The 14,264-nt window shown below is 37.9% G+C and overlaps 1 protein-coding gene across 1 annotated transcript in view; it reads right to left on the reverse strand.

Annotated features, from left to right (window-relative positions):
- Positions 1 to 14,264, reverse strand: part of efnb2a (ephrin-B2a) — a 29,045-nt gene that overhangs the window by 11,392 nt on the left and 3,389 nt on the right. The window contains exon 2 of the mRNA XM_015606167.3: positions 2,931 to 3,214. Coding sequence (XP_015461653.3) covers positions 2,931 to 3,214 — 284 coding nt within the window. The remainder of the gene's footprint in view (positions 1 to 2,930; positions 3,215 to 14,264) is intronic.

Below are 14,264 nucleotides of genomic sequence, written 5' to 3' on the forward strand. Positions count from 1 at the left end.
GCCAAAAGAGCTCAATTCCTTCCTTAACGAGTTCACAGCAGTCACACACTTCTGCACTTTGCAGCTCTGTGGCAGCACACACACACATATACACACACACTTATACACACACACACACACACAAAAGTCTCCAGCTGCAGGCCATCATTGTGCTATAGAACAAGAGGCAATTAACATCTACAATGGAGAAAAATGGCCCATTTCTCCGACTCATCTCTTTCTCTCCGTCTTCCCCGCTCTTCTAATTCCTCCACTCCGCTGCATTAGCATTAGCGCAGGAGGACAGAGGTGCAGAGGAAAGAAAAATGAAAGAGAGCTCGAAAAGGGGCAGATCTGCACGAGCAGCAGAATTGGATTTCCCGCTCTGTAAGTTAGAAGCCAACTTTTTCATCAGGGTGAGATTCCGGCCCCGCTTTTTTTACCCGAGCGAGGGAGAAAATTGCATGTGTCAATTCCGAGAATCTGGAATTAGGCGGCAGGGAAAAGGAGAATACATGGGTTGCTTTGCATGCTTGTTTGTATGTGTCTATGTGTGTGTGTGGGTGTGGGTATGTGTGTGGGTTGTGTGTGTGTCTCTTACATGTGTGTTTTATACATATTTTGCAGAGTAAGACATTCTGACTCATAGAAATAGATCACCATATAATACCTACAGGATATATTCTATCCTGTTATATCATATATCATCAGTATTGATACTTAATTATTAGCTTAGATGTAAAGATTGGTGTCAGAAGTGGTTCATTTTGTGTTGTGATTAAACTGTGACCACTAGATAGCAGAGCACTGGATGAAAAAAGTAAACTCTTATTTCATCCAGATTTTAAAACAATTTTGAAACAATTGCAATATATCTTGCTGTTTACAGTATTGCAACATATTGGGATATATTAAATTGTGACCGTTGCATTGCTATACATATTGTATCATATTGCTAAGTTTTTACCAATACATAAAATATGGAATATGCTGTTATATTCAAGCATACTTATTTATAATTCATATGGGATATGTTATACGTTTGCAATTCCTATGGGATATGATATAAACATGTACTTGCATATACTATGTAATACAATGTTACTATGCATATGTTACTAAGTAGTACTAAGTACTTGCTTTATTTTTAATACATATGGATATATTATTATAAAAAAGATATATATATATATATATATATATATATATATATATATATATATATATATATATATATATATATATATATACTGTATGTCCTGATACTGTATATAAAAGTGTGTGTACGTATGTATATGCTATATATAAGATATACAATCTGAGATATATGTATGATCTGTATATGGCCTGACACTGTACAAAACATGTGTCTGCGCATGTGTTTCTTATGTCAGTTTAAATTTGTTGATCTCTTGTTTTTATTTTCTCACTTTAGTAACTGTACGCCTGGAGCTATGCATGTGTGTGTGTGTGTGTGTGTGTGTGTTCCAGAATGTGAAAACTCAACCCACATGCGAACGCCTTGCAAATGTTAACCTTATCTTTGCTGCTATTTGTGGGTATGAATATGATTTGACTTCAGAAGCTCGGAGGGCTCTTCACAGTTCACATATGGAACAATCAGCCCCCTCCACCCCACCCCCACGAACAAAACTGCTGGAACGTTCCAACTGAAATATTGCCAACACAGCCATAACAAGAAAATGTATTCCATCTAAACATACAGTACGCTAAAGAGGCTAATCCAACACACACTCCCAAACGAGCTGTTTACATTAACACACACTCGCTGTAACCTAATTTAACCCATGCAACAGAAACACAGTCAAACACAATGTTAATTAACCTGTTCTAAGATGCCTCTTAGAACAGCATCAACTGTGTGTTGGGCAGAGTTATGTAGATCATGAATGATGACTATGAGGAATTGTGAGGAGGTTGATGGAGTTATGTAGATGTTATGTAGTTATGTAGATACCGATTGGCCAAGGTTGAGTTATGTAGACAACGATTGTCTGGGGCCATGTTTTATAGTAAATGATTGACTGAGGAAGAGTTAGTGTGGATTTTCATTGGCTGACACAGAGTTATGTAAATAATGAAGGACCTACAGTAGTAGGAATTATTGTAGACTGTCATCAGTTAAGGCAAAGTTAGATAGGAAATGATTGTCTGAGGTAAAGTTTTGTGGTAAGTGATTGGCTAAGGCAGAGTTCTATGAAAAATGATCGTCTAAAATGGAGTTATGTAGATAATGAAGGTCTTAGAAGAAGTAAATGTGAACATAGTCATCCGCTGATGCTGAATTATGTAGGTAATGAATGACTGAGGTAAAGTTTTGTGGAATTTAATTTGGCTAAGGCAGAGTTCTATGAAAAATGATCGTCTAAAATGGAGTTATGTAGATAATGAAGGTCTTAGAAGAAGTAAATGTGAACATAGTCATCCGCTGATGCTGAATTATGTAGGTAATGAATGACTGAGGTAAAGTTTTGTGGAATTTAATTTGGCTAAGGCAGAGTTCTATGAAAAATGATTGGCTGAGGTGGAGTTATGTAGATAATGAAGGTCTTAGAAGGAGAAATGTACATAGATGTATAGTCATCAGCTGAGGCTGAGATATGTAGGTAATGGCTGACTGAGGAGGGGTGTTAAGGACACTGATTGGTTGAGGTGGTCATGAGGATAGTGATTAGCTCAGGTGGAGTTATGTGGATACTGATTTGTAGTGTTAAAATCATGTGGATTCTCATTGGCTGAGGTACAGTAGAGTTACTCTATATGGATAAAGATTGGTTGAGGTGAAGGCTTTATGACACTGATTGACTGGGCAGATTTATAGAGATATTGAATGATGGGAAAGTTACATGCACCCTGATTGGCCAGTGGCAAGTTATGGGAGCCCTGGTTGGCTGGGGAGGAAAAGTGTGAAGTAGTTATCTAGTACTTACAGATGATGTAATAGTCTTTTCCTCTGAAGAACTCCAGGCCCCACAGGTTAGGACTGAACTCCTGGAACTTGAGGGTGAATTTGACATCCTGGTCAGGCTTTACGCAGTTGAGTAGAGGCGTATCCGCCTTGGTGACCGTACAAGTGTCCAGTTGTTCCCGAGGAACCATGTAGAGTTTGTAATACTCCACTCCTTCCATAGAGCCGCCCTCTATACGAGGACACACAATGTCCATTTTGTCCCCGATCTGAGGGTACAGTACTAAACCCTGGCCTGGAACAAACCTGCAGAGGGGAGCGGGGTGGAGGGGAAAGAAACAGGGGGATAAGGTTAGTGTAAGCCAGTTACTCTTCATCTTGTTTAAACACTGAAACATTCCCACGATCAAAAAATAAACTGGGTCTTAAAGAGTGTGGCGCTGAATAATTCACCAGAGCTAATCAATTATTAATCGATTATTATGAATAATAAGGACGGGCTCAGAACCGGCTCCGGAGGTTAAAGAAGAAAACGAGAGCGAGTTTGACGGTACAACTCAACCCTGCTGACTTGTGAACGAAGAGTAAACTGCTTCTGCAGAGTGAAAATAAAAATCTCTGGATCCTTCAAGCTGCTGAAACTGCAGACATATTTAGGTCTGCAAACCTGAGACTGGATAAAGTCCCTATAAAAGCAGCCTATTGAACAACAGAACTGCTACAACTGAGTAATGTAAGGGAAAATATGGTAAAAAAAGAAAAGAAAAGAGTAATAAATAATAAATAGGAAAATGCATCATCTTAAAGATTTTGGACCTACTAATAATTAAATACAATGGTTAAAAGAATCAATTAAATATTCATTCATGTATTTGGCTTTTCAAATGCAAATATTATCCTACTACTGTTTAAGTACGTAGTTCTAGCAGTCACATTTGTGAATTTAGGGTTATGTTTAGTGTTAGGTATAAGAAATGACAAAAATATATATATAAAAAAATAAACAAAATTTAATTTACTTTAATTTATTGACTTATTCCTTAGAACTATGATGAAACATGTTATTTTATTACATACTGAATTAGATCTCAAAGAATCGGGTCAAACTGAGTCATGATAAAATTTGACACATCATGATACATCAACTAATTTCCCTAAGAATTATAATAATATTTATGTATCCCCAAGAACTAAATGTATGGTTAAACTTGTAGTGAAATTGAGAGTTAACTGATTCAATGAATCATCTTCTTATAAATCATAACTGAAACCAATTGTCATGTAATTTGAGTGTTCATTTCCTTAATAACCACTAGGAAAACAAGTGTGGAGAAACCTGAGAGTTCACTGATCCACTGAATCGTGTTAATAAGAATCGTAATTGAATAAAAAATTAGAGTTCATTGTAAATGTTGTTGAATCATCTGTTAAGAATCGTATTTGAATCAAATTGTGAGGATTTTTTTTTATTCAGAGTTTTTTTTTACTGGTGTATTGAATCATTTCCTTCAAGAAGTCTAACTGAATCTAATTGAGACTGAATCATTTCATAAAGAATCTAATCGAATCAAAAGTGTAATAGTGTGAAAGCATTTTTTAAAGAATGAATCGTCTGAATCATTTTGAGGTCAGAGCCTTATAAACCAAGAAGCACACACACACACACACTTTACCCATTATATAAGGGTAGATTCCCAAGAAACAGGAGCGGCTGAAGATGTTCTCAGCTTCTGTGTGTGTGTGTGTGTGTGTATCTGGGGTGTTTCACATGCTATCTGAACAGCAGATCAGCTCATGCAAATCCTCTGATGAAGTCTCTGGCACGGGGAACAAAAAAACATCTGAACACCAGATCCCAATCTGCCCTGCCCTTATCTCGCTACTGCTGTGTTTGGATAGGCACAAACTCACAGTGTGAGTGTGTGTGCGTGTGCGCACGACTGTGTCTATAAAGTCATTTTCATCCAGACACACACACACATACACACACTCCCTTTGATGTGCAAGTGCAGCACCTAGCGAACAATATTGTCTGGCTTATCAGCTTTGGGTATTTTCAAATGGAACACTAAACTGCCTTTTGGTCAACATCCTACTGAATGCTTTCTAAACACACACACACACACACACATACACACACATTGGCATAACACACCATATCCTGCATTGTTTTTTTTTTAGTACTTGAAAATGAACCACATACGTACCTATAATAGAGATGCCAATACATACAAAGCCAATCTAGCATATGACGAGACAAACTGCCAGGGAATAGGGACTAGAACTTTATTATAGAAGAAGATCAACATGAGACTACTGGCACCATGATGCCTAATGCCAGGCGTGAGCTAGAGGGGTATAAAGCCTCCCGACATCTGGAATGGTGGTACACCATCCAGGAATTGAGACTTTTGGGACTTTTAGGCAATCAAATACTCACAACAATTCTTCAAAATGTGATAGAAAGTCTTCAAATGGACTGCAAAGACAGTTTTGATTTTTTGATACTCCCAATACTTACATGGCACAAATCCATATAAAGGAAAAAAATGGAAGGAATAGAAGGAGTGTTTGTGTGAGAAAGAGAGAGAAAAGTGTGTGTGTTGCTTCTGTACACACTCTTTTAGCCCACACCCATACACAAACCCTCCCGCAGTGCTTTAGTTATTCCATTAAACCACTGCTTACACAAAGGTCACCCCCAAAGGCAATGCCACACACACACACACACACACATGCGCACAACAATTACAGGGTGTCCCCTACTGTGAAAACCCACATTTAGCTACCAAACACTACAGTACAAACTACAGTATATCTAAACCTAAACCTAAAGTTCCACACTGGAGCTACAAGGCTAACATGGCTTCCGCCTACAGTAGCTAACGCTAGCCAACAAGTAATCAAAGATTATAAGGGTGTGTCTTTTTACTGTCAAATAATAACAATAATGAATAATCTGCACATCTACATCATTAAACACTCTCCTCCTTGCATTGAAATGTGTGGAAAAGTTCAATAACGTCTAACAGACCTGCTAATGTGGTTTCTGACTGGTTGTTAACTGTAAACATGAGCAATGCTAAAAACATTAGCATCATCATCAGCAGCAGCTCTATTAGCAGTAGGTCTTTATTAACAGATAATTGTGGGAAAAGTTATAAAAGACTAGAAAAAGTTATAAAAAGCTTTTTAAGGGTTTGTGGACAGTGCCTGATGTTTTATGCACAAAGTTGAGTAAATTAAGATAAGATCATCAGCTAATATTAGCCATGTAGCTTCATTGCTAGGCTAATGCAGCATTCTGTTTACCTAGGATGTCTTTACTCACTTTTCTAAGAACTTTGAAGAAATATGACATTTTATAATATACTAAATCAGTTCTCAAAGAATTGAGTCAAACAGTGTCAAAATACAGCTATATAACTAGCTTTCCTAAGAATTGTAATCTTTATCTTTAATTCCCTTAGATATGAACCAACATGTGGTAAATTTTGAAAGTTCTTTGGAACAATTAATTATTTCAGTCCATGCAATCTGACTGTTAATTTTCCTAAGAATCATGAGTTAAACAAGCTGTGGAGAAATCTGAGAGTTCATTGATCCATTGAATCATTTTCTAAAAAAATAAAATTAAATATTAATTAAATTAAATATTGAGATGTTGAATCATTCCCTGAAAAATTGCACTTGAATCAAATTGTGAGGGAAAATTTGATTTCATAGGTGTATTGAATCATTTCCTTTTTGATTTCTTATTGAATCTAATTTAGGTCATTTAATAACAGTTAATTATGAAGCGTAATTCTGTGTTTTGTGCATCCAAACATGATGAAAACCAATGGTGGAACATTTGAGCAGTAGCAGCAGAGCTAATGTTTTTGTATAACATATTGCAAAAGTGGAAAACTAAAGGGGGGAGGCGAATAAATGAAGGGATGCATGCAAGCTAAAGTCCAGCTCATGTTTTTAAATGGCTTTAACCCACTCTAGACGACATACTTAACCCCTCCTCCACCCTTCTGTTTCCCTCCTTTCTCCCTTCCGCACCGGTCAGCGTGTGATTTACACCGGGAGTCGTAAATATCTCTGGAAGTGTGTGGGGCTGAAAGAGACGGACAAAGCCGGCCACGCGTTTAGCCTGGTTAAACAAGGCTGCAGCTGCAGAGAGGCGTCACAGTGTGGGCCTGTGTGTGTGGGTGTATGTGTGTCTATGTGTGTGTCCTGCATGTGAGCTGAATGGCTAAAAAGAAGCCACTGTTGTTTCTGGTGGACATCCTCGGCTTTGCAAAGGAAAAAAACAGAGACACACACACACACTTGCACAGTGAGAGTGCCACAGCTCCAAGTGGTTCATCTTCTTTTCTTTTAACTGACTCATCGGCTTACTCACACACTCCTTCCAACATGTGAAAATATGCTTTTTTGGCACGTCGGTTAACAGTGTGTTTGCCAGAGCACTTAAGAATGAAACAGTTTAAAGCAGGGTGGCTGGCCACGGACAAAGACCGACTCGAGAACAAACAACCACAGTGACAATAACTGTAAAACGTCACTGAGCAGCTCTATATGTCTGCCTTTTACATACATACTGTACACACACACAAAGCACATACATGGGTGTGGTTATACTGTAACATGTCCCATATGTGATATGTATACATGTAAGCATGCGCACACACAACAATAATACCTGTGTATCCCTATATTTACACATACATAGGCATTATGTATATATCTGTATATATCTGTCGCTAAATGCAATCAAATCCTCACACCAATGTTCCAAAATTTAGTAGAAAGTCTTGTTAACACTTATTATCACGATTAGACTCATATTCATAGTAAATGTATTAAGCATTATAATGCATTCATAAAGCATTATGAACATGGCTATATAAATATGTATAAACATGTATAACACATTATAGCCATGTTTATTATTCCTTATGAATTGTGAAAAGTAAATTTATAAATTCCATCATGGGAATATACAGTATTAATTGTGATAGCTACATGACATTTTAATCCAGATGTATATTATATTATACGCACAGTTTATGATGCATTATAATCACAATTCACAATGCAAAATAATGTGTTTTAATAAATAAGTATAACCAGGTTTATAATGTCTTACAAATGCATTACAATGTGTTATGAGCATGTTTATAGAGTTTAATAGAGGTGATATTTATAGAAAGTTTCCCAATGTCTCCTCTAGACAGTAAAGACAGTTATTCCAACAAAAGCAGGAAAAAAAACTCTTTTTAATATGATACTTTAGCTTGTATATACCAACTGTAATCTACAATTGCATGTCCTATATAATTTAATCCCGAAAATATACAAACGCACACACAAACACACACACACACACACACACCCTGAAACATGACGAGCTGGAAGCTCAGAAGCCTGTAGCACAGGTGTGTGATAGATGGACAAGGCCTTCAGACTAAATCACACCACACACATCTGTTTTCTCCGTCTATCTCTCTCTCTCTCCGCCCTCTCACTCTTTTATGTCTGTGTCTGGGTCGGTGGAGTTCGGGGCGGGGGGCAACTTCCTCCAGTTAAGACCGTGAAGCCCGTTAGATCTTAGAATCTCCCCATTTATTCCACCCCACCCCCCTGCTGCACTGACGACACAGTATCCCTCGTCTTCCTTTCCCATATTTCTCTCCCTCTCATCACAGATAATCTCTCCGTCCATAAATCCCGCCCTAAATCTTCCTCCTGCCATCCTTCCCCCCTCCTCTCCTCCTCCTCGTCCCTCTGTTTTTCTTATCATATGTTAGAAAAAAAGAACTAGAGTCCGGGAAGCATTTCGATGTATTGTAACTGTATTATAACTTTATTTAAAGCAACAGTCTGTAAGTCTGGTGGATTTGGGGTTTTGGATTTGGAGACCTCTCTGGTGAGAATGTGTAATTGCATTGAGCATGTGGAAGATTACTTTAAAAAATCAATTTAATTTTTCTACGTAAATAAAATACTGTCACCCACTCTCCCAATCGCCCCTCTGTTTTTTTGTTATTTATTAGACTTTTAAAAAAAGAAAAAATAGCTTTCAAGAAGCATTTTAATGTATCATAACTATATTATAGCTTTATTTTAAAGCGGCAGTGTGTAGCTTTAGTTGAATTTGGGGATTTGGAGACCTCTCTGGTGAGAATGTGTAATTGCATTGAGCATGTGGAAGAGTACTTTTAATGCAGGTTAATGTTCCTGCGTAATTACATTCAACAAACCTACCAGACCACTATGTTTTCAGCAGGACACTGATATCATTAAATTGATTTTTTTTTCCCCACCCAGCTAGGGAATGCTATTGATTTCAATTTAAAATGTAGGTACTGCTGCTTTAATCTGATCTAAAAAAAAATGGGATGAACAGTAAACAGGTGTGTACGTCAGCCACTACCCGAAAGAGGCGACAGCTGAAAGCAACAAAAGGGTCATTTTTTATGTTTCTATTTCTTCGCTAATCCTAGCTGTTAGCTGTGTGGCCCATTGGTCAGCTCTGGCTGGACACAGTGGCAGCAGTGGCCTCTGTTGTCCTAATCCCGTCCCGACGGGCTGAGAGCACTCTTGACCCCGGGCTCTAAAGAAAACACGCATGATGGAGGGATGGATGGATGGATGGATGGATGGATGGGGAGGGGAATGAACAACAAAAGAGATAGAGAAAGCATGTAAAGTGTGAGAGGGGAGGGGCTTGACTTCTAATCATATAGAGACGTATAGAGACTCAATGTTTGGGGAGGCAGACAGACTGCCGGCCGGCTAAAAGTTGGCGACAAATGTTGGTGGCTACTCATCCTTTTCTCAGTATATTCATTTCCTTCATCCTTTATTCTCTCCCCAATCCCAAATTATGAGGCCTACAGAAATGATGTCACACTGGTCTTTTCTACTTCTTGTCTCTCTCTCTCTTTCTCTCTTTTACTCTCTCGTTCTTCTCTCGTAAATCGTAGTTTTAATGTTTAAATAAAAGGATTTTAAAAGTTTCTTCTTATTCCCTTTCCCTCTCTCTTTTTCCACCGTTCTCTCTTTACTCTCTACCTCTATCTACCTTTCTCTCATATTTCTTTCTACTTCTCTCTATTCTTTCACTCTTGTTCCATCTCTCTCTTTTTTCTCTCTCTCCAATGCTGAGTTCCACAGATGCCACGTTAATCCTCGACTTTCATTCAAGCCGTTGTCACACAAACCCCCCCAACCTCTTTTTTCTGTCCTCCACCTTTCAGCACACCCTATCAGCACTGCATGCCTTCGTACTTTTCTCTCAGCTCATCCCTCGCTCTTTCTCTCGCTTTCCCACAGCGGTAAAGCCCATCCACTGGCCTCAAAGTTGAGGGCAGGTGATCCGGCAAATACACAACATTGTAATTCATGCTGAACTTTTACAATAATGATTGAAATAGTACGTATTTTATATTTACCTATGCATATTTAAAGGTCTAATAACTAATTTATACAACTTTTTCTTTCTTTCTTTCTTTCTTTCTTTCTTTCTTTCTTTCTTTCTTTCTTTCTTTCTTTCTAACTTATAAGAATGACAATATTTTGCAGCTAATTATCCTGATAACAATAATGTGCTGTTTTTGAACGTACCACTACATTAGAAATAAAGAAACTTAAAAAAGTTATATAAAAAAAACTGGCTTAATACAAATTCATTAACATTACAACTTACTGTCATAAGGCTACATTACAATTACTTAAGCTTGTAATTGTAATTTGCCATAAAGACACTCTTTTGATCAAGTTATTGGTCATTTAACCTAAATAAACATGTACAAAAGCTTATTCCAACAAACTTCACATCTAAAGGCTTATAAAGGATGTTTGGGTCAGTTTTTATATCATTTTTACCTCAGAATGTCAACATACAACAACTGATGATTGCAGAAATAAGCATAGAAGGTTACGGTACATGTGAACCATGGCCTTCAACAGAATGCTTTAAAGACAGACCTTACTCACTAAAACAGCCGTACTAACATCTAATAGCACTCTTGTCTAGTAGCCTTTCTCTCCCACACTAATAGAGTGTTCCCTGTGATTGTAATGGGTAGTGGGGTGGGGGGTCCGGGGTTATACCAGGGGGGGTGGGGGTTATTATTCATGGCCGATTCATCAGGCTCTGATGGACTATCTGCATGTGTATGCCTCCACGTACATGGCCCAGCCAGTGGCCCACAGTGCTGGGCAAAGAGATGTAATCTCATAATGAAGAGAGAGAGAGAGAGAGAGAGAGAGAGGGGGAGAGAGAGAGAAAGAGAGAGAGACGAAGAGAGAGGGAGGTGGGGGGAGAAAGAGAAAATAAGGGGGGTGAGGCTCGCTCGTCCTTTGACTGAAATCGTGTAGAGCAAAACCTCCCTTTTGTTTCTCCGCCTTAACTACAAAATGGATTAGCGGAGTGATTCGGAGAGAGGGAAAGGGGGAACGAGAGAAACAGGGCGGGAGGGATGGAGACGGAAAGGTGGAAAAGATGAAGAGAGGGAGAAAGAGAGAGAGAGAATGAGAAAGAAAGAGAGAGAAATCTTTTCTTTATGAGTCCTAACTATTGGCCACAAAGCAGTGAAAACAACAAAAATACAGATGGAGAGACAAAGAGTGAGAGAGAGAGAGAGAGAGAAAGTGAAAGAAAGCAAGACAGAGAGAGAGAGCAAGTACACACACTCACACACTAGCAGCTCTGTACAGCCGTCCGTCTACAAGGTCAGCCTCATAACACAAAAGGCTGTGGGGCCGGTAGGCCGATTTTCTACATTTGATCTCCCTCCCTTTTGCTCTCTCTCTCTCTCTCTCTCTCTCTCTCTATGCATCTCTCTCTCTCCCTCTCTCTCTCCCTCTCTGCCCCTTCTCTCTCTCTCTGCCCCTTCTCTCTCTCTCTGCCTCTCTTTTTCATTCTCTCTATCTCTCTATCGTATTTTCGTCTTTTCACTGCTTTATGCTTTATGGCTAATGATTAAGACTCGTAAAGGAATGGTAAAGAATTTCTCTCTTTCCCTCTCTCTCTCTTTAAAATGCTGGCCTTTCAGACTTTCAGACACACACACACACACACACACACACACACACACACACACACACACACACACACACACACACATACTCTCTCTCTCTAGTGTACATCCTCCACACACTCTCTTACAAGAAAACCACCAGTGCTCAATTAACTCCCGCTGATTTAGAGCTTCTCCTACCGAGTCCAGCTCAGCACAAGCTAATACAACACTGCAGACGAGGTGCAGCCCGGGCTCCCGGGCCAAGCGCTTTCGCTCAAAAAGCTCAACAACTGCTTTAGATGATTTAGAGCTGCTGTTTCTACTGGGAATATCACTGCTACTACGCCTGTCACGATGGCTGTTTTGGTTTGAACAGTTTTAGGGCTGGGCAGCACCACTGATTTTCCAAACTGGTTCAGTGTCACTTCACAACGTTCCAATCTGATTTGTTTCGATTCAATTTCATTCTCGATTGGTTTAGGCATTAGGGATTCATATTGTTTGGATATGAACATACATTTTTTTAGAGAACTAATGATGTAATTGTATGAGGAACACTCAACCAACTCAACCAATCAAGATTAAAAATACTAGCATTTAGCGGAAAAATTTATCCAAAGCATGAAAATAAATGTTTATTATTTTTTTTAATTAATATTTTGGCTTTGCTTTTGTAGTTGATAAGTGAATTTTGAAGATCTATCTTGAGTTTACATAAATCAACCGAATCATTTAAACGCGGATCAATCTGAATCAGGAAAAAAATGAACCCAGGCTTAAACGATATATCGTTCTAATTAATAATTGCAATACACAATATAAATGTCAGTTGAAGACAATTTTATGCCACTGATAAAAAGAGAATGTAATAGAATTTAAACTTTTATTTATTACAAAAATATTAAGAAATCGAAATGAGATTTAAAAAAAAAATCATAAATAAATAAACAAACGTAAATCAAATAAAACTGCCGTTTTTAAACAAAGTTAACATGCCAGTTAATAGAATCTGCTTATTAAGAAAAACATATCGTAAGGCATTATCAAAGAAGAGGAAATTGTCCATACATGGTACAATAAATCAATAGCGTAATTATTGCTACTGACCGTCTAGAACAGGAAACTAGTCCATTGCACCCTCACACATAGGAGCAAAATAGCTTTTCACCCGTTAGACTCCTCACTAGGCCTGTCACGATAACTTAAAGCGATTTTTCATGTATAATATATCGTATCAGAAATAAATGGGATAAATTATATATTTTTTTCTATTAAAAAACAAATTTTAAACAAGCAAAACAAAATTACTTTTTATGCACTTATGAGTTGTAGTTCCATACAGATATATACCTATTTGAGTTGTCACATTTTAATATAGAATCACCTACAATACTGTAGATCTGTTCTTGTAGATGATATACATTTTTTAAAGCAAGCTTTCTATTTTTTTTAAAAGCTGTAGAGCTAAACAAATATATCATAAGAAATATCAATCTCTCGTTATTTCTTTTCTGTTCTTTTTACAAATGAATATATATACTATTGAAATAACTATATTATTAAATAAAAGTGTCATGATGATTTGTCGATTTATCACAATACATGATTCACATTACCCGCTTCTGGTATCCACTGTTAAATCAATCAATTGATAAATTTGTATGAAATCTAAATGTGCGTATTGGCATATGCATGTGTGTATAAAAACATATCTTTCTTTCCGAGATTTCCATTATTATCGATGCAGCCTAATGAGTTAACACTAGCTGTACAGATGATACAGATAAGTTAACTGAATTAGAGTGAGTCTGGAGATCACTAAGAGATAAAAGCGTCTTCAGTTAGAGGTGGTAATAAAGCTGTAATGTGTTTATGTGATTCAGTTTACAGGGCCTCTATTATAAGCCCAGGCACTAAGCTTTGGTATGTTTCAGCGCCACGTACAAAAAAAATAAAAGAGTCTGGAAAACAAGGGGAATACCCCGCGGCCTCCGACTGTACGTGAGTGTGTAAGGGCCAAGGGCCCACCTGTGCTACCAGCTTACAAATACACCAGCTTACAGTGCTTATTCATGGTGACGGTTTTTACTAAGTTTTACATCTTTTGTTTCAGAAAACTATGAATATATCCATTAAAAATGTAAAAAATAAAAGTTGCTGATTATGTACTCTGAACCTAACCACCAAAACCGCCAAAATAGCCAATGCCCAGTTTCAGGTCAGTGTTTCCGAAACTCTGCTGACACTGCCGATGTTCCTAAATGATTAATTTAATGTGCCTGTGATGAATGCAGCCTTCTGTTAAAGTAGGTTAAGTCTACAAGGCTAGGGAGCCG

Source organism: Astyanax mexicanus, chromosome 11 (assembly GCF_023375975.1).
Source record: "Astyanax mexicanus isolate ESR-SI-001 chromosome 11, AstMex3_surface, whole genome shotgun sequence".
Taxonomy (NCBI): Eukaryota; Metazoa; Chordata; class Actinopteri; order Characiformes; family Acestrorhamphidae; genus Astyanax; species Astyanax mexicanus.